The sequence below is a fragment of the Fukomys damarensis genome, unplaced genomic scaffold, assembly GCF_012274545.1.
Source record: "Fukomys damarensis isolate Sample0158 unplaced genomic scaffold, DMR_v1.0_HiC HiC_scaffold_16, whole genome shotgun sequence".
NCBI lineage: Eukaryota > Metazoa > Chordata > Mammalia > Rodentia > Bathyergidae > Fukomys > Fukomys damarensis.
In genome coordinates this window covers 108,734,039-108,753,840 of record NW_022900928.1, presented here as the reverse complement: position 1 = coordinate 108,753,840, position 19,802 = coordinate 108,734,039, and the positions used below count along the sequence as shown (strand labels likewise).

At 36.2% G+C, this 19,802-nt stretch overlaps 1 protein-coding gene across 14 annotated transcripts in view; it reads right to left on the bottom strand.

Moving 5' to 3' along the window:
• The window catches only part of Pikfyve (phosphoinositide kinase, FYVE-type zinc finger containing), a 120,655-nt gene that overhangs the window by 85,998 nt on the left and 14,855 nt on the right, over positions 1-19,802 (bottom strand). For 13 of the 14 annotated variants that reach the window (XR_778673.2, XM_010616067.2, XM_010616065.3 and 10 more), the window contains 2 exons: positions 5,877-6,084; positions 4,584-4,673 (listed from right to left, as the gene is read on the bottom strand). Coding sequence is in view for 13 of the 14 variants with exons in the window: in XM_010616067.2 (XP_010614369.1) it covers positions 4,584-4,673; positions 5,877-6,084 (298 nt within the window). In the remaining variant the exon portion in view is untranslated. Of the gene's footprint in view, positions 1-4,583; positions 4,674-5,876; positions 6,085-11,372; positions 11,539-19,802 lie in introns of those variants that run through there. The other variant, XM_010616075.2, reaches the window with a different exon arrangement.

The following is a 19,802-nucleotide window of genomic DNA, read 5'->3' as shown; positions in this document are numbered from 1 at the left end:
GAACGCGGGTCCTTGTGCTTGCAGGACAGGTGGCAGAACCACTGAGCTAAATCCTCAGCCATAGGCTTCCTATTTGTAGAACAATCTTTGAAACAGAAATTAAGCAGGTTCCCAGAAAACTACATGAAGCCTTTCCAGAGTAACACCTTCAATGAACTAACCACCTTCCACTAGGCCCCAGCTCTTCTAGATGCCATCATCTCCCAATATTACCTAACAGGGGACCAAGTTTCCAGCAATACTCAAACAAATTCAAATTTAAAGAAACAGAAAAACCACAATAGAGTTAAGTAAAAATCAACAATGGATAGCTGAAAAATCCCAAAATACTTGGGAAATGAGAAAATACACTTCTAAAAAAAATGGAGTTGAATAAGAAAGCTCAAGAAAAATTAAAATATACTTTTAAGCAAATGAAAACAAAAATATATCAAAATGTGCAAGATGCAACAAAAACAGAACTTACAGACAAATCTACACTACTAAATACACACATTAGAAAAGATCTGAAATTCTGAGCTTCCACCTTAAGAATCAGAAAAAGTGGCCAGGGATTTAGCTCAATAGTGGTGCCACCTGCTTCACAAACACAAGGTCCTGAGTTCAATCAATGGTATCAAAAAAAAAAGAAATTAGAAAAAGAGCAAATCCATAGTAAGCAGAGGAAAGCAAATAAAAATTAAGAGTGGAAGTCAAAAAAACTGAGAAAATCAATGAAACCAAAGCTAGTTCACTGAAAAGGCTAAAAAAAAATCCATAAGGTTCTAGCTATGAAAAAAGAAGAAAACACAAAGTACTAATATCGGAAATGAAAGATGGAGCCTCACTAAACATCTAATAGACATAACTAGAAACAATTACCTGAAAGTCATAATCTGCCAAAACTCACACAAGAATAACAGATAGGCCTACATAGAAAAGAAAACTGAATCAATAATTAATAACTTTCTTTAAAAAAAAAAGCACCAAGCCTAAATGGGTTCAAGGATAAGTTCTACCAAACATTTAAGGAAAAAAGTATACAAGTCTTTACATTGTCTTCCTAAAGATAGAATCAGGGGGAATACATTACTTCCAAACTCATTCTATGAAAGCAATATTCCTGTAATAGAAAACCAGATAAAGATACAACAGACTAGTACTTCTCAAAAGCATAAATACAAAATCTTCAACAAAACAATAGCAAATCCAATTTGACAACGCATAAAATTATCCACCATGTTCAAGTGGGATTTATCCCAGATATACACAGAGGACACAACATTCAAGTATCAATTAATGTAAGCCATAAATCACATCAACAGGCTGAAGAAAAAGCATATCAATATGTACTGAAAAAGCAACTGATATAATTCAACACCTTTTCATTATTAAAAAAAAAAAAACCTCAATGAAATGGGAACAGAGAAACTTTCTTCTATTCTTAATGCAATCTGGATACTCAATGAAGAATATCTATAAAAACTTCAGTTAACTGGGAAACTTAAAGCTTTCCCACCATGATCACAAAACAATGCAAAAATGTTCTTTCACCATTTCTTTTACCACTGTACTGAAAAATCTCTCCTAATGCAATATGACGTGAAAAAGAAAGAAAAGGTTTACTGAATAGAAAAAGTAAAATTGTCGGGCCTGAGATTAAGCTGAGTGGTTCTACTGCCTGCCTCAAAAGCACAAGGTCCCAAGTTCGAACCCCAGTACCAAAAAAAAAGAAAAAAGAAAAAGCTCCTCAAAATAATCAGTGATAGCAAAATTACAGGGTACAAAATTTATATGCAAAAGTTAATCCTCTCTTCATATACCAGCAATGAACAAGGCGAATTTAAAGTTAAAAATATGTTACATTAGGACCTCTAAAAATTAAATACTCAGGTCTAGGTTTAACAAAATTTCTTTTCTGGGAGGAGGGTTTTTGTTTTGCTTCTTGGTTTTTTTAAGACAGGCTCTTGCTATGTGGTACAGGCTGGCTTCGAACTTACCATGTAGCCCAGGCTGGGCCTTGAACTCAAGGTGATCCTCCTACCTCAGTTAAACTCCCCAGTGTTGGGATTATAAGTACGCATCACTACACCGAACTCAAGTTTAACAAAATGTGTACAAGATACAAATGAGGAAAACTTACAAAACTCTACTAAAAGAAATCAAACAATGCAAAGATATTCCATGTCCACGTATAGAAGACTCAACATTGTCAAGATGTCAGATCTTGTTTCAAATCCCTACAATTTATTGCAGATATTGACAAAATGAATCTAAAGATTACAATGAAAGGCAAGATACCCAGAATGGCACAATACTGAAGGAAAAAAGTAGAAAGACTAATACAACTTGACTTCAAGACTTATTACAAACCTATTCTACATAGCTATCAAGACAATATGGTTTTGTCAAAAGAATAAACAAGTTAGTAAGACAGTAGAAAGCCCATGAATAGACCCAGATAAAGAGTCAACTGATCTTTGACAAAACAGCAAAGGAATTGTCATGAAGTAATAGATAATTCTTTTGATAAATGATGCTAGAGTAGCTTAACATATACAAAACAAAAACTCTAAACAAAGGACTTCATACCCTTCACAAAAATTAATCCGAGATGTATCACAGACCTAAGTATAAAATGCAGAAATACGAAACTACCATATGAAAGAAAACTTAGATGATCTTTGATATAACTTTTTTAGAAATGACACCAAGGCACAGTTCATGAAAGAAACAAGTGATAATCTGAACTTCGCTAAAATTAAATACTTCTGGGCCAGGAGTGATAGTGAAAACCTGTAACCTCAGCACTTGGGAAGCTAAGGCAGGAAGAACACTGTGAGTTCAAGCCCAGCCTGAACTACATAGTAAAATCCTTGTCTCAAAAACACTAAACAGGGCTGGGAATGTAGCTCAGCAGTACAGCGCCTGCCTGGCGAGCATGAAGCCTTGAGTTCAATTCCTGGTACCAAAAGAAAAAAAACAGAAAAAAGAAAATTAAATAGTTCTGCCCTGTAAAGGACAATGTTAAGAGAACCAAAAGACAAACTATACAATGGAAGAAAATATTTATTTAAAAAATCAGACAAAAATCTTATCTAAAGAAATCTTTTTTTTTTTTTTTTTGGAGACAGTCTCACTATGTAATTTATACTGACCCTGAACTCACTATGTAACCCAGGCTGGCCTCGAATTCCTGACAATCCTCTGCTTCTCTTATCTAAAACTTAAAAAAAGAAAAAAAAAAACATTCAAAAAAGAGACAATGAACATGATTATATAATGGACAAAACACTTTATCAGACACCTTACCAAAGATGACATACAGATGCTAAGTGTTACAGTGTGGGTCTGGAACATTCCCCAGAGTCACATGTGTCCCCAAAAATGCTGATGGTACTACAGGAGGTGCCAGAAACTTTAGAATGAGAACCTTAGTGGGAGTGTGCCTTTAATAAGTATATTTTGTCCTTGGTCTCACCACAGGTCCTGAAACAATGAAGCCAAGTGACCTTTGACTGAAACCTCTGAAAAGATGAGCCAAAATAAATCGTTTCTTCTTTTGTTTGTATCAGGTATTTCTTCACAGTGACAAAAAGGTAAAACATTAAGTAAGCACATGAAGAGATACTCTATACCATTTGTAATAAGAAAATAACAAATTATAACAATAACAAGATACCACTACACACCTACTACAATGACCAAGACCCAAAACATTGGCAACATCAATTCTGGAAATGATGTAAAGTAACTCATTTATGCTGGTATAAATGCAAAATGACAAAGACAGTTTGGAAGATAATTTGGTTATATCTTGACAACCAAAAAAAATTTTATAAGATCCAGCCATCATGCTCTTTAATCAAATGAACTGAAAACTACATCAACACAAAAACTTGCACACAGGTGTTGTGATGGTTTAGATCCCAGTGTCCCCCAGAAGCCTCTCTGGTGTAGAGGTGGGACTTTTGGAAACTGACTCGATCATGGCTGTATGTACTCATCAATGGGTTCATCCACAGAGGAATCCAGAGCCACATGTCCTGTTATGGGATGGTCATGGGGCATGATACGACCCCTGGCTTCTTCCTCCTGGCTCTCATCCTCACCACTGTGACATGAGCAGCTTTCTCCATCAAACCTTTCCACCATGCCCTTCCTGACTGAGAAGCAGCCAACTATAGGCTGATTCCTCTAATAATGACGAGCAAAATATAAACCTTTCCTCCTTTAAATTGTAGGTGTCAAGATACTGCCTCAGTGACAAGAAAGTGACTGAGACAGATGTTTATAGCAAACTTACTCATAATTGCTAAAACTGGGAAACTCTTTCACAAAATGTCCATGTGACTCATTCTCTCACATCCTCCAGGTTTTTCTACCAAACTAGAAGACAGTGTTGGAGGTTCTGATATCTGAAGGCAGTGGAGAATCCTGAAAAGAGCCCCTGAATGAAAGCAACAGCTGACAAGCAAAAAGAAATGATTAAGCTTTTAGAGCTAGGAAATTATACAAGTAGTGTAACTTTTGCAAGAATATATGTTCTTATTACTATAAAAAAAATATGACGTAGACTACAGTGTTTTTATTTGGCAGTTTACCTATTTCGAGCAGGAGATTTCCCAGCATCCTCTTGAACAGACACAAGTCTTGTGGAGAGGGAAGTATTTGAGGAGTCTGGATGAATCAAACTACAGAGAAAATGGGGAGATACTGAGATCATTTGGGACAGCAAAAGGAAAACCCTATTTTAACGAAGTGCTGCAACAGTGAGATTATGAGCCATCTCTGTTCATCCTTTAATTAAGATGGAAAATGCATAGGATTTAATCTTAAGTATATCAAATACCAAAAGGATGATAATGAAAGCTTGCATTTGAAATGCCAATAAAATTATCTGGATAGGTGACTACAGAACTTGCTTTTTATTTCTGTTTAAATACATCATTTACTTATTCCTCATTCCCTGAAGAGCTGAGAAAATAATTCATTAGGAAAATGTTAATTAAAGCTCTAAGTGTTTTGATATGGTCATATTTGGTGTTATGCATAAGAAATTATTTAGCTGAATAATCACTTAGAAACTAGTGAATCTAAGATTTTCTTTTCCCTCATTGAGTTTAATGGTACATTTTAGGTATACAGTACTGTTACATTCATCATTGGATCTTGTACCGCTACATGACAGGTCTTGGTTCTCATTTTTTCCCCTTGTCCCTGCCCCCACTTCACCCCCCCTCCCCTCCCCATTTACAAACATTTTATTTCCATTTTTTCATTTTCTCCTATTTTTTTTTCTTTCCCTTATTACCTTTCCCCTACCCTTCCCACTTTCCTACACCTTTAGCCCTTTTCTTCCTATTTCACATTATCTAAGATTTGAATTCAAACAATTCTAGGTAATTTCCCTGAAAGAGTTCACAGCATCCCATACTACCAGGCATTGTGGCATATTTAAATATACAGAAAGACAGAAATGTCTGTTAGAAGAAAAAATATCTAATTTCATTTGAAAATATTTATAAAAATCTTATGAGCATGCTCCTTCTCAAAGAAGATATTTAGAATATAAATCTCAATGACCACTATTGCCTATTCAACAAATATTCTCAGAATGTACACATTTCATGCACTGTTCTTGGTGCCAACAACAGAACCCTGAACAAGAAATACATAATGTCTCTCTTCTCATGAAGTTTAGATTCTAATTAATTTATATCATCACTATTCATAAACATGTGTGATCCTTCAGGAGGTGAGCTGAGGAGAAAGGAGAAAACAGTGAATTTGCAAAAAACAATTCAAAGAAAATAAAGGTTAACCAAAAACACTCATGGGTCACAAAATTATCAATATTTCTCAAGTTGAAATAAAATTACATTCAAGTGACATACCTTTGCCAGCCTAAATCATCCTCTAAGAATATGTTGCGGCTGGCTTTTCTACTCCCAACAGGCGTTCGAGGTTCACTCGGATCAAGGACAGACACAGAGCAAGCGGAATCTGAAAGAGCATTCAAGTCTTCCCCAATGGAATTACTGTCTGTGGAGTAAGCATAACTTAAAGCTATTTTTCTACAGTATGTACAAGCTCGGAGGTCCCCTAGGAGAAAAAATAAATAAAAAAGAAAGCAGATTAAATAAAAGTTAGCTTAGCAGTGATACATTACTCAACAAATTATTTTAAATCTTGGGGTTAATAGGTAATATATTAACAGAGAAATGCATTCAAATAAGGCCTACTAACAAAGACATTTTAAAGAAGTGAAATGCTTTGGTTGGCTCAGTTACCTGTTTTAAGAATCATCATTATGATAAATTAATCCAAGTACCCAAATTACCTCAAATGGAAAGAGAAAAGAAGGGAAAATAAAAAGCAGGTGTGTTATATACATGTACCATCTCCTCACAATGAATAGAATCATCATGTAGTGCAAACATATCCTATCAGTAATAAAAATTTACAAATAAAAAATTCTTTAAAATTTGACCAGCCAGGCATGGTCAAATATAATCCCAGAATTTAGGAGGCTGAGACAGAAGGATCACCTGACCAAACAGTACCAGAAAACTCTACTTTCAATAAAGTAAATATACCAACACAAATATAAACAAATACATTTTTCCTAGGCCTCGAGTAAAGAAGGAAATACTATTAAGGTCTCTATTATACAGTCCTGAAGAATGGATTCCCAAAGGGTGTAGAATTTTTAAAACAAATAACAGTCTTAAAAGTGATTTGATAGATAGGAATAAAAACTAAAACAAATTCTTATAGTAAGTGAAATGAAATGTTCCTGGGAGGACAAACAAGGATCCTTAATACTTCTAAATGTATTTGTGGGGATGCAGTCCTACCCAAGAACAAGCTTTCATTTTTATCCTGTTTTTCTCAAAGGGGTGTAAGTGTGTGTGTCTGCGCGCGCGTGTGTGCGTGCGTGCGTGTGTGTGTGTGTGTGTGTGTGCGCGCGTGCACATGCGCATGCTAGTGCATGTGTGTATGTGTTGGGGATTGAACCCAGAGCTTTGCCCTCTGAGCTCCATCCCCAGCCCTCAACAAACACCTCTGTATATTACTCTATCCCAGGCACTAAGCACTGAAGAACCAGGGAGCTGGGCCCATGCTCTTGTGTCCCTTATGTTCCAGGTCCTCCAAATTCTAGACCAGAGAAGGGGAAGGAAAAAGGCTGGCAGAGGCTCACAGTGCCTGAGAAGACTGACATCAGCCCTACGACCTCATCATGATCTGCTCTGATTTCAAACACTTGACCCATAAGGGAGGTTGGGATCCTAAGAGTTTTGTTGCTGTTTTGCAGTGTTAGCTACTGAAGCCAGGGCTTCACACATGCTAGACAACTGTTCTACCACAACCCAAGTCCCTAGCCCTCTGTAAATGCAGGTCACATAAAGTTACATGTCACATGATGACTTTTCAGGTAATGAATGAATCGTGCTGTGTTACACAGGTTAGTCTTGCTTGTGGGCTTAAGTGAGTCTACTGCCTCAGCCTTTTGATTATCACTATAACTTGATCAATCAAGAGGTGCAGTAAACATGACATGTGAGGGTCCAGCCAACACAACATGGTGTACTGCTTTACAGTAAACTTTTTTTAATAAGGAGAAAGAGTACACTCTAAAATAACAATAAAAATGATAGGATAGTAAAGGCATGAACGAGTGACAGTCATTTGCTATCAAGTACTGTGTCCTACACATAATTATATGCACTACAATTTTATATGACTGGTAGTGTATAGGTTTACCTACATCAGTGTCATCATGAACACCTAACTAATGACATTACAACAGCTACAGCATCACTAGGCAATAATAATTTTTGACACTCATGATAACCTTTACTATCACCATTGTATTATGTTGCCTGTCATTAGCTGAAAAGTCACCATATGGCATGTAACACTGCGTGGCCTGCTTTTATAGTGCACTATATTGTTACAGAGGGCTAGGGAGTTGGATCAGGGGGGTAAAACAATTGCCTAGCATATGTGAGGCCCTGGGTTCAGTTGTCAACACTGCAAAACAGCAACAAAAACTCAGGATCCCAACCTCCCTAAAGAATCAAGTATTTGAAATCACCAGCAGATCATGATGAGGTTACAGGCTGGATCTCTTTTTCAGTTTTGATGTGATTAACATTTACTATCAATTGATTCTACATAAAGCAGATGAAAGTCTTACCCAATCATCTGAATGCCTTAAAAGCAAAGACTACCATTTCCAAAAAAAAAATTCCCAAAACTGCAAAACAGAAATCCTGCAGGAATTTCCAGCCTGCTGGCCTTACCTAAAAATTTCAGACTTGCCAGCCACTAAAATCACTTGAGCCAATTCCCTGAGATATAGGTAAATACCTACCTACCTGATGTGTATATGTACATGTGTGTGTGCATGAGCATATACATGTGTACACAGTCCTGCATGGCTTTGTTTCCCTGAAGAACTCAAATAAAGATTTTGGTACTAAGAATGGTCTCAGGAGAACAGAATTTTAAGGGCAAGTTTTCTGAATTAGCTCTTCAGTTCCTGGAATCAGTTCTCTAAACTGGATTAGATATGAAGGCATTAATGACTCCATTTCTGGTAGCAAAGAGAACACCGATAGTCTATAGTGCACTACGGTAACAAAGACACATAAAACATTACCTATGGATATACCTAATCAATATTTATAAGGAGTCAGGCACAATGGTGCACACTTGTAATCTCAGCTACTCTGAGCCCTGCAGGAAGAGCCCAAGTTTGAGGGCAGCCTGGGCAACTTAGAGATTCTGTCTCAAAATACAAAATTGTCAGTGGTGGAGCACTCCTGGGTTTGATCCTCAGTAGTACTAAAAAACAAAACAAAACAAGAATCAAGGTTCTGGGTGATCACATATTTAAATACCTTAAAACATTTTTGTCGAACTACCAAGTAGCATAAATTTACAAGCTACCAGTAGTTGCTCCTAATAGCAGTGCACAAAGTGGGGAAAGAAAAGGATGACCTCAGAGATTCAAATTACCAGTTCAAGAACTGTACAAACTACCAGCAAGTTTTGTCTTCCTTGAAAAAATAAAATAAGCCTACCTCCTACAGCTTCAACTCTGACTGCTGAAAATCTAAGAGTGTCAAACTGCAAGTGGCTGCATTAAAACACAAACTGAGACTGAAGAACCCCACATGAAGAGAGAAACAGAAACTGAAGTGATAGGCCTATAAACCAAAGAATAACAGCGATTACCAGCAACCACAGAAAGCTACTAGGAGAGAAGTCTAGAACATTCTCCCTCAGAGCTTCCAGCAGGAATCAAGTTTGTCAACACCTAAATTTCAGATGTTTGACCTCCAGAAAAATCATACCACAAATTGCCACTGTTTTAAGAGAAAGAAGCACATGCATAAATTGAACTGCCAACCTTGTAGTACATCTGCCATTAAAATAACAACACTGGGGGCTGGGGATTTAACTCAGTGATTCCTCCACCTGCCTTGCAAGCACAAGGTCCTGAATTCAATTCCCGGGAACCAAAAATTAATTAATTAATTAATTAAAATAAAGTAACAGCACTGGTTGGGAAGGAATCAGATCCTGAAAACTAGAATGGAAATAAATGGCAACAACCTGATAAAGCTGGGAATACGAAATCCCAAAACTCTGAGTCTTCTTTGTGGTAGAAGTTGCCATTCCAGAATGGATCAAGAAGCAGGATCCAAGGGCTGGGGATTTTAGCTCAATGGTGCCATCACGTGCCTCACAAGTACAAGGTCCCCAGTCCAATGACCAGTACCAAGGGGAAAAAAAAAAAGCAGCAGCAAGATCCAACAATATGCTGCACACACACACACACACACACACACACACAAAAACACACATTTAATTCAAAACTAATTTACACAGGGCCAAGGAGGTAGCTCAGTGGCACTGTGCTGCTTGGCAAGCACGAGGTCCTAAGTTCAATCCTTGCTACTAGAAAAAAAAGAAAAGAAATTCATATAAGTCAAAGGATTGAAAATAATATTCCTTGCAGCATGGAATCCAGAAAAAAATCAAGGATAACTCACAAAAACACACATTTAATTCAAAACTAATTTACACAGGGCCAAGGAGGTAGCTCAGTGGCACTGTGCTGCTTGGCAAGCACGAGGTCCTAAGTTCAATCCTTGCTACTAGAAAAAAAAGAAAAGAAATTCATATAAGTCAAAGGATTGAAAATAATATTCCTTGCAGCATGGAATCCAGAAAAAAATCAAGGATAACTATTTTATTTAAGACAAAGCAAATTTCAAGCAACGAATGAACCAAAAAACAGAGAAAGCCACTACATCCTTGTAAATGGAACAATCCAAGAGGAAAATATAACAATCATAATTATATATGCATCAAATATCAGCACACCCATCTACATAAAACAAATAATAACAGATAATGAAAAATCAAGAAAGCACTAATACATTTGTAATGGATCAACTAAATGAAAAATTACCAAAGAAATATCAGAATTGAACCAAACTTTTGAAAAAATGGACTCAATCGATGTCTATAGTGTTCCACCCCACATCATCAAAATATACATTCTTCTCAGCTGCACACAGGACATTCTCCAAAACAGACCACGTAATAGCTTAAAGAACATGCTTAAGTAAATGCAAAGAAATTGAAATTATTCCATGCAAATTATCAGACCACAGTACAATGAAACTGAAAATCAATGGCAAAAAAAAAGCCTACAAGAACTTCCCAAACACACAGAAATTAAATAACACCCTCCTGAACAACCAAAGGGTCACAGATGAAATTAAAAAAGAAATTAGACAGTTTCTACAATTAAATGATAAGGCCAACACAACATACCAGATTTTATGGGACACAATGAAAGCAGTCCTACAAGGGAAATTTATAGCAGTGAATTCTCATATCAAAAAAATAGCAGGCTCAATTGAACAACCTAATTTTGGACCTTAAACTTCTAGAAAAAGAAGACCAAGTCAAGCCCAAAGCTTGTACAAGGGAGGAAATTATAAAGATCAGAGTAGAAATTAATGCAATGAGGCTAAGAAAACAATACACAGAGTCAAGGAATCAGAGTTGGTTCTTTAAAAGAGTGAATAAAACTGACAAACTCTTAGCCCACTTTACCAAAAAAAGGAAAGACTCAAATCCACCCAATTAGGAATGAAAAGAGTGAAATCACAACAGAGCCTGGAGAAATCCTGAAGATCATCAATATCTACTTTGAGAACGCATATTCTAATAACATAGAAAACACAGAAGAAATGGCCAAATTACTAGAGATATATGTGAGTTGCCAAAGTTGAATCAAGAAGATATAAAAATTCTAAACAAACCAATATGAGTAAATGAAATTAAAGATGTAATTAAAAACTTACCAATGGAGAAAAGCCCAGGTTCTGATGGATTCACTGCTAAATTCCACAAAAAATTTATCAAAGACTTAATGCCAATGCCGCTACTTCTCAAATTCTTTAATGAAATTAAAAGGGAAGCAATACTTCCAAAGTCACTCCTGGAAGAAAGCATTATGCTGATCCCAAAATCAGAGAAGGATCCAAGCCAAATAGAAAACTACAGGACAATCTCCCTAAAAAAAGACACAAAAATCCTCAATAAGATACTGGGAAACAAAATGCAGAAAATCATCCCACCATAACTAAGTGGGATTCATGCCAGGGATGCAAATATGGTTTGACATATGAAAATCAATAAATGTAATATATTATATTAAAAGAATCAAAGACAAAAACCGTATGATCATTGCAATAGATGCGGAAAAAGTGTTTGACAAAGTCCAATGCCTATTCATGATAAAAACACTACAGAAAATTAGAATGGATGGTCTTTATCTCAATGTCATAAAAGACACCTATGACAAATCAATAGTCAATATCATACTAAATAAACAAAAAACTGAAAGCTCTCACTCTAAAATCAAGAATAAGACAAAGGTGTCCACTGTCACCACTCTTATTCAATATAATTCTGGAAACAGCCAGAGAAATTAGAAAAGAAAAATAAATAAAAGGAAGAACAGGACAGAAAGAAGTTCAATGATCATGATTTGCAGATGATATAATATTCTGCATAGAAGGCCCCAAAAATTCCACCAAAAGACTTCTAGATTTAACAAACAAATTCAGTAACATAGCTGGATGCAAAGTCAACACTCTAAAATCTTCCTGTATACAGATAACAAACTTACTGAGAGAAAAATTAGGGAAACAACGCCTTTCACAATAGCATCCAAACAAATTAAACACCAAGGAATCAATCTAACAAAGGAATTAAAAGACCTTTACATGGAAAAGGTACAGTACTCTGAAAAAAGAGACCAAGGAGGATATCAGAAAATGGAAAGATATCCCTTGTTCTTTGATAGGAAAACCAACATAGTGAAAATGGGTCATACTTTCAAAATTATTATACAGATTTAATGCAATCCCAATCAAAATACCAATAGCATATCTAAGAATCAGAAAAAAAAAAAATCCTAAAATTCATCCGGAACCAGAAGAAACCTAGAATATCAAAAGCAATTCTGGACAACAAAGGGAAGGCAGGGGGCATCACAATCTCTGACTTTAAAGTATACTACAAAGCTACTGTGATAAAAACAGCATAGTACTGGCTAAAAAACAGACACAGGATCAATGGAACAAAATAGAAGATGTGAAATAACTGAAAATATATTCAGCCACCTTATTTTTTTACAAAGGAGCTAAATACCTTCACTGGAAGAAAGAGAGCCTCTTTAATAAGTGGTGCTGGAAAGACTGGCTTTCCACACTCTGAAGATTAAAACTAAACACATATCTTTCATCATGAACTAAACTAAAATCAAAATGATCAAATCTAAGTATTAAAAAAGAAACACTAAATTTTCTGGAAGGCAGAATAAGTAGAACTCTTGAAGACAATTGCAGCCAAAGACTTTATGAACAAAACCTCAATTGCACAGGAACTATCACAAAGAATCAACAACTGGGATCTTATCTTTTAAAAAAGCTTTCACACAGCAAAAGAAACCCCCAACAGAGTGAAGAGACAGCCCACAGAAGGGAAAACAATTTTTGCCTAGTGTTCCTCAAAGGACTACTTTCTAGAATATATAAAGAATCCCAAAAATTAAGAACCCCCCCCAATTTAAAGACCCTGTCCAAAATTGGGCATCTGAAATAAATTAGACACTTCTCAGATGAAAAAGAAACAGCAAGTAAATATACGAAAATATGTTCAACATCACTGGTCATTCAAGATGTAAATTAAAACAACTCTGAGATCCCACCAAGATCTCATTCCAGAAAGAATGGCTATTATGAAGAAATCAGCCAACAACAAATCCTGACATGGCTCTAGGGAAAAAGAGGAACCCTTCTCCACTGTTGGTGGAATGCAGACTGGTGCAACCACTGTGGAAATCAGTGTGAATACCTCAAAAAACTAAAACTAGGTTATATTTGATCCAACTATTTCCCTTCTTGGTATCTTCCCAAAAGAATTAAAAGCATCACACCATAACTATATATGCAGACACATATTTATAGCAGCACAGTTTGTAATAGCTAAATCATGATAACAGTCCAAATGCTCATCAACCAATGAATAAAGAAAATGTGATTTTTTTTATGCAATGGAGTACTACTCTGCCATAAAGAAGGATGAGCTTCAGACATTTCTAGCTAATGGATGCACCTTGAGACCATACTCTTAAGTGAGATAACTCAGACACACATGTTTAAATACCTCATTGTTTCTCTTGTATGAGAAACCAAAAATGGAAATAAGGACCAAAATGTGTAACAGATATTGGGAAATGGGGGAAAAAATGTTCAAAGAGAAGGGGAACAGGGAAGAGGGAGGTGAAAAGGAAAAAAGAGACAAAAACAAAAAGGACAGAAAAAAGGAAACAAAGCTTTTATAAATAAGGAGGGGAAGGAAGGGTCAGAGGGAAGGAAACGAATGGGGGAAAAAAGGGAAGCAAAAGATACATCATTTACAGGTAAAATTCCCCATGATGAATGTTATCATTATGAATATCTAAAATGTACCAATAAATGTTTTGCTAAAAACAACAATTTGCTATTCCATCTCATCAGAGAAGATTAACACTGCTTTGCCTCAGGCATCTGAAATCCTGAGTCAGCTGCTTTGCAAAATCTAATTCTCCTCAGAATCCATTCCCACTACCCACACCGTTTCCTAGCAGCATAATAAGACTCAAGTTACAGTAGGCACTGAAGGATAAGATACAAAGTATAACCCATTAAGATAAGTGCTGTACTGCAGAAGAACTACCTGATCTTTCCAATTAATATAAACAAAATCCTAGGGCAAATGTGTGGGAATGGATATTGAGTATGTGGATAATGGTGAAAAAAAATAAATGGTTGGGGCAGGGGATTTAGCTCAGTGGTTCTGCCACATGCCTTGTAAGGTCCCGAGTTCAATCCCCAGTACCCAAAAAATAATAATATAGTTGGATCAAGCTCAATAGATCATGGGTAAACTAAGCAGAGATTCCAGACTTAATGTTCCAACTCAAGAGGTTCAAAAGAATTCCAATAGTCTTATCTGGTAGACTGGTTAAAATAGGTCCAAAAAGCACACTATATAAAATGAAGCTAACAGACCAGAACTGCTCTCATGTACCACACAGCAAGGGATCCAAAGGCTCAGGGAGAATGGACTGTTAAAAGAGTGGATTACTACATACACACACACACTCCCTGTCTCTTGCTACACGAAGTTCTGCACATCCTCAGGATTTTGCCAGGAAGAAGACCATCACCCTAAAAGGCCGTTAGACCTTGTACCTCTATAATTGCTTCAGAACAGTTTTTTTCTGAACTCCAATTATGAAATGGGGGTGCTACGGTTGGGTTGCTAACATGATCAGACCTGTAGCTCAATGTGATGTTTAAAAGCTAAAGGGGCCCTTCAGCACAGCACAGCAGAAGAGTCCAGCCACACAGAGGCCAACACAGCCACACACAAGAAAAAGAGCACCCTCCCCCACACAAGAGAAAGAGGGTCTCTCTGAGGCTCCTAGATGAAAACTGAAGCCTAATGGAAAAGTGAAGAAAATCTCTGTAATAAAGGCATACCACACCACCATAAGCCGGAGGGACCAGCACCCCACACCAGAACCTGGTCAAACTTCAGGGGAAAGACACCTGGAACCTACAATAGAACCTGGCAGAGTTCAACTCAGCAGGAGGTCAGAGATCTCAACTTTGGACTTGCATCCAGAAATCAGTCTGAAGCTCAGGGGACAGCTGCTGGCTTGCTGAGATTAATTAACTTAGATCTGCACACTCCTGCCCATGCTGCTGTCTACTGTGTCAACAGAGGCATACCCTGAAGGAGGCCTTCCATATCTATTTGTATTTTTCATTTTCACAGTAATATTTTTCTCTTTAAACACTTTTAAATTTTTTATCTTTTTTCTCAAATTTCTTTTCCTTTTTTAATCTTATTTTTCATATCTTTTCTTCCCCTCTCCCCCTCTCCCCCACCTTGGTCTTCATTTCTCTCCCTTTTTGTTCCTGTTCCTATCCTAATTCAAATTTATTTCCTTTTCCTCCTCTCAATTACCATTAGTTTTCTTTTTTTTTTTTTTTTTTTTTTTTTTTTTTTTTTTTTTGGCATTTTGAGGCAGGGTCTCACCATCTAGTTGAGACCAACCTGGAACTCACAATGTAGCCCAGGCTGGTTTCAAACTCGCAGCAATCCTCCTGCCTCAGCCTCCCGGGTGCTGGGATTATAGATGTGTACCACCACGCCCAGCAATTGCCATCAGTTTTCAAAGAAAGTGATTACAGTCTCTAGCCTCCCTTCTAATGTTAGTTTGTTCTGTTTTTGTGTGTTTTTTATTGTCTTCTCCTCTTCTCTTCAACAGCTTTCTAGAGTTTGTGTGATCTTCCTGTATCCTCTGACCTCACTTCTAACCTTTCTCTATCCTATCTATCCCTCCCTCCTCAATTCCTTCTAAGTCCCCAACCTGAAGGGTAAATTTGCTAAACTGAAGAGTTTATTCACTATAAACATGTTTTGGGCTGGTCCTTGATTTTGATTCAATTCACAAAGTTAAAGGTGATAGATTAATAACTACCACAAATTGTCATTTTCTAAACTGTACTTGATGCTTTTGTGCTATTGATTGTTGTAACTTAGGCTAAGGTGTTGTGACTGATCTAATCAGTTGTCCTTCCTGGTATAATGAAAATGACATTGCCTCAGAGTCATTAGAGACACAAAACCTAAAGTTGGAAGATCGAAGTATTAACGTAGGAATTCAACCAAGGACAGTACCAACAACAAAAACAGAAAGGAGAAGACATTTAAACAAGGCACAAACACAGACTTCCACCTCACCAAAGATAAACTCTGGGGGAAATGAGGTGGCAACATCTAATAATCAACCACCTGAATGCCCTGAACTGATAGCACAGGAAGTAACAACATGGATGAATGAGGCTCTAGAAAAATTAAAAACAGAAATAATATCCCATAGTGAGCAGAATGCATGACATGATTAGAGACTCTAGAACAGAAACTGATAAAAAAATAGATGAGCTCAGGACCATGACGGAAACCATGAATGCCTGGTATAGGAAAGATATGGAAAGCTGAATGCCCAACACAGAAAAGAAATGGAATCCATGAAACAGATTCAAATAGATATCCAGACCAAAAACTCTATAGAAAGCAATCTCAGCAGAATGAATGAATGTGAAGATAAAATTTCAGATACAGAAGATAGGATTGTGTTGAGTGACCATGGAGAAATCTCTTAAAAACAATAAGGGATCATGAGAAATTGATCCAACAATTCTTAGATGGTGCAAAGAAGAATAATATTAGACTAACAGGAATCCATGAAGTAGCAGGAAAAAGTACAAATGACAGAAAAACTGTTCACAGAATTAATGACAGAAAACTTTCAAAACAGGGCAAAGAATTTGACATACAGGTAAGTGAGGCATACAGGACTCCAAATAGCCATGATCAAAAATATATATATACACTTGGACATATAATAATCAAGATCCTGGAAATCCAACAGAAGAACAAAATACTACAAGAAGTTAGAGAAAAGAAACAAATCACATGTGAAGGAAAGCCCGTAAGAATCACAGCAGATTTTTCAACACAAACCCTCAAGTCAAGGAGACCTGGAGAGAGGTATTTCAAGTCCTAAAAGAAAACAACCTCCAACCTAGACTAATGTATCCTGCAAAACTATCAAAAATGATGGGGAAATAAGATACTTCCATTGACAAAGAACACCTGAGAGATTTCATGAACACCAAATCAGCACTCTAAATACTTCTAAACAATATCCTGGAAAAAGAAAATAAAGGCCACAACTCCATAAAGAACAACAAAGCAAATATACCAGGCAAGGCAAAAAATTAAAGGGAGAGAGGGAAAAATAAAAAATAAAAGAAACAACAACAGGAAAATAATGAAAATAATTCATTATGATAATGAATAAAATAATGATAATGAAAAGTTAATACATAAAAGTTACAAACATCAATGTTAATAGCCGCAATTCACCAATCAAAATAAATAAGTTGGCAGAATGGATTAAGGAGTAAAATCCATCATTATGCTGCATACAAGAAACCCACTTAATCCACAAAGAAATTCATAGACTGAGAGTAAAAGGATGGGAAACAGTTCTCCATGTGACAGGAGCCCGGAAAAAAGTAGGGATAAAGCTATCTTATTTGCACAGAGTACATTTCAAACCAAAACTAATTAAAGAGACAAAGCCTACTACATCCTTGTAAAGGGAACAAGAGGAAGAAATGACAATCATAAATATATATGCACTGAATACTAATGCCCCAACTACATAAAACAATTATTAATGGATACGAAAAATGAAATAAGCACTAATACAGTTGTAGTGGGGGACCTCAATACTCCACTGACACAAATAGACAAATCATCTAGACAAAAAATCAACAACAAAATACTAGAACTGAACCAAGTCTTTGAACAAATGGACTTAGTAGATGTCTACAGAGTGTTCCACCCCAGAAAATCAGAAAATACATCCTTTTCGGCTGCACACAGGTCATTCTCCAAAATAGACTACATGCTAGCTCATAGAACATGCTTAAGTAAATGCAAAGGAATTGAAGTTATCCCTTGTATATTATCAGACCATAGTGCAATTAAACTGGAGATCATAGCATAAGAAACAGCAAGAACTTCACAAACACATGGAAATTAAATAACATCCAGCTGAACAACAATTGGGTCATAGAGGAAATTAAAGAAGAAATTAGACAGTGTCCACAATTAAATGATAATACTAATACAACATACAGGAATCTATGGGACACAATGAAAGCAGTTCTACAAGGGAAATTCATAGCAGTAAATTCCCATACTAGGAAAACACAACGAGCTCAAATAAACAACCAAAAGCTTAACCTTAAGCTCCTAGAAAAAGACTAGCAAGATAAACCAAAAGCTTCTACAAGGGAGGAAACTATGAAGATCAGAGCAGAAATTAATGCAATGGAGACTAACAGAACAATACAAAAAAAAAAAAATCAATGAATTGAAGATTTGGTTTCTCTAAAGAAAAAACCCTTAGCCAGCCTTATTTAAAAAAGGAAAGAAAAGGCTCAAACTCATGCAATTAAGAATGAAAAAGGCGAATTCACAACTGATCCACCAGAAATCCAGAAGATCATCAATACCTACTTCAAAAATCTGTTCTAATAAAATGAAAAATACAGAAGACAGATTCCTAGATAAATATGAACTTCCAAAGTTGAACAAAGAAGATACAAAAAGTCTAAATACCCCAATTACACTCAGTGAAATTGAAAATGTAATTAAAACATTACCAACTAGAGAAGCCCAGGTCCTGATGGATTCACTGAGGAATTCTAAAAGACATTTAGAGAAGAACTATCGCCACTACTCCTTAAACTAACTCTTCAATGAAATTGAAAGGGAAGTAATACTTCCAAATTCATTCCTAGAAGCAAGTATTACTTTGATTCCAAAACCAGGGAAAGACCTAACCAAAAAAAGAACTATAGGCCAAGCTCCCTAATGAACATAGATGCAAAAATCCTCAATAAGATACTGACAAATAGAATACAAAAGATCATCAAGAAGATCATATACCCTGACCAAGATGGATTTATCCCAGGGATACAAGGATGGTTCAACATATGTAAATCAATAAAGGTAATACACTATATTAGCAGAGTCAAGGACAAAAACCATATGATCAATCTCAATAGATGCAGAAAAAGCATGTGACAAAATTCAAAACCGACTCATGATAAAATATCTATATAAAATTGGAATAGACGGTCTTTATCTCAACCTGATAAAGGCTATCTATGAAAAACCAAGAGCCAATATCACACTAAATGGTCAAAAACTAAAAACCTTCACACTAAAATCAGGAACAAGACAAGGATGTCCACCATCACCACTCCTGTTCAATATACCTCTAGAAACACTAGCCATAGCAATTAGACAAAAGAAAGAAATAAAAGCAATAAAGATAGGAAACAAAGAAGTTAAACTGTCACTATCTGCTGATATGATACTCTACATAGAAGATCCAAAAAACTCTGCCAAAAGACTTTTAGACTTAATTGACACTTTCAGCAGAGTAGCTGGACACAAGGTCAACACTCAAAAATCAATAGCCTAGAGGCCAGGGATTTAGCTCAGTGGTTCTGCTGCCTGCCTTGCAAGTACAAGGACCCGAGTTCAATCCCCGGTACCAAAAAAAAAAAAAAAAAAAAAAAAAAAAA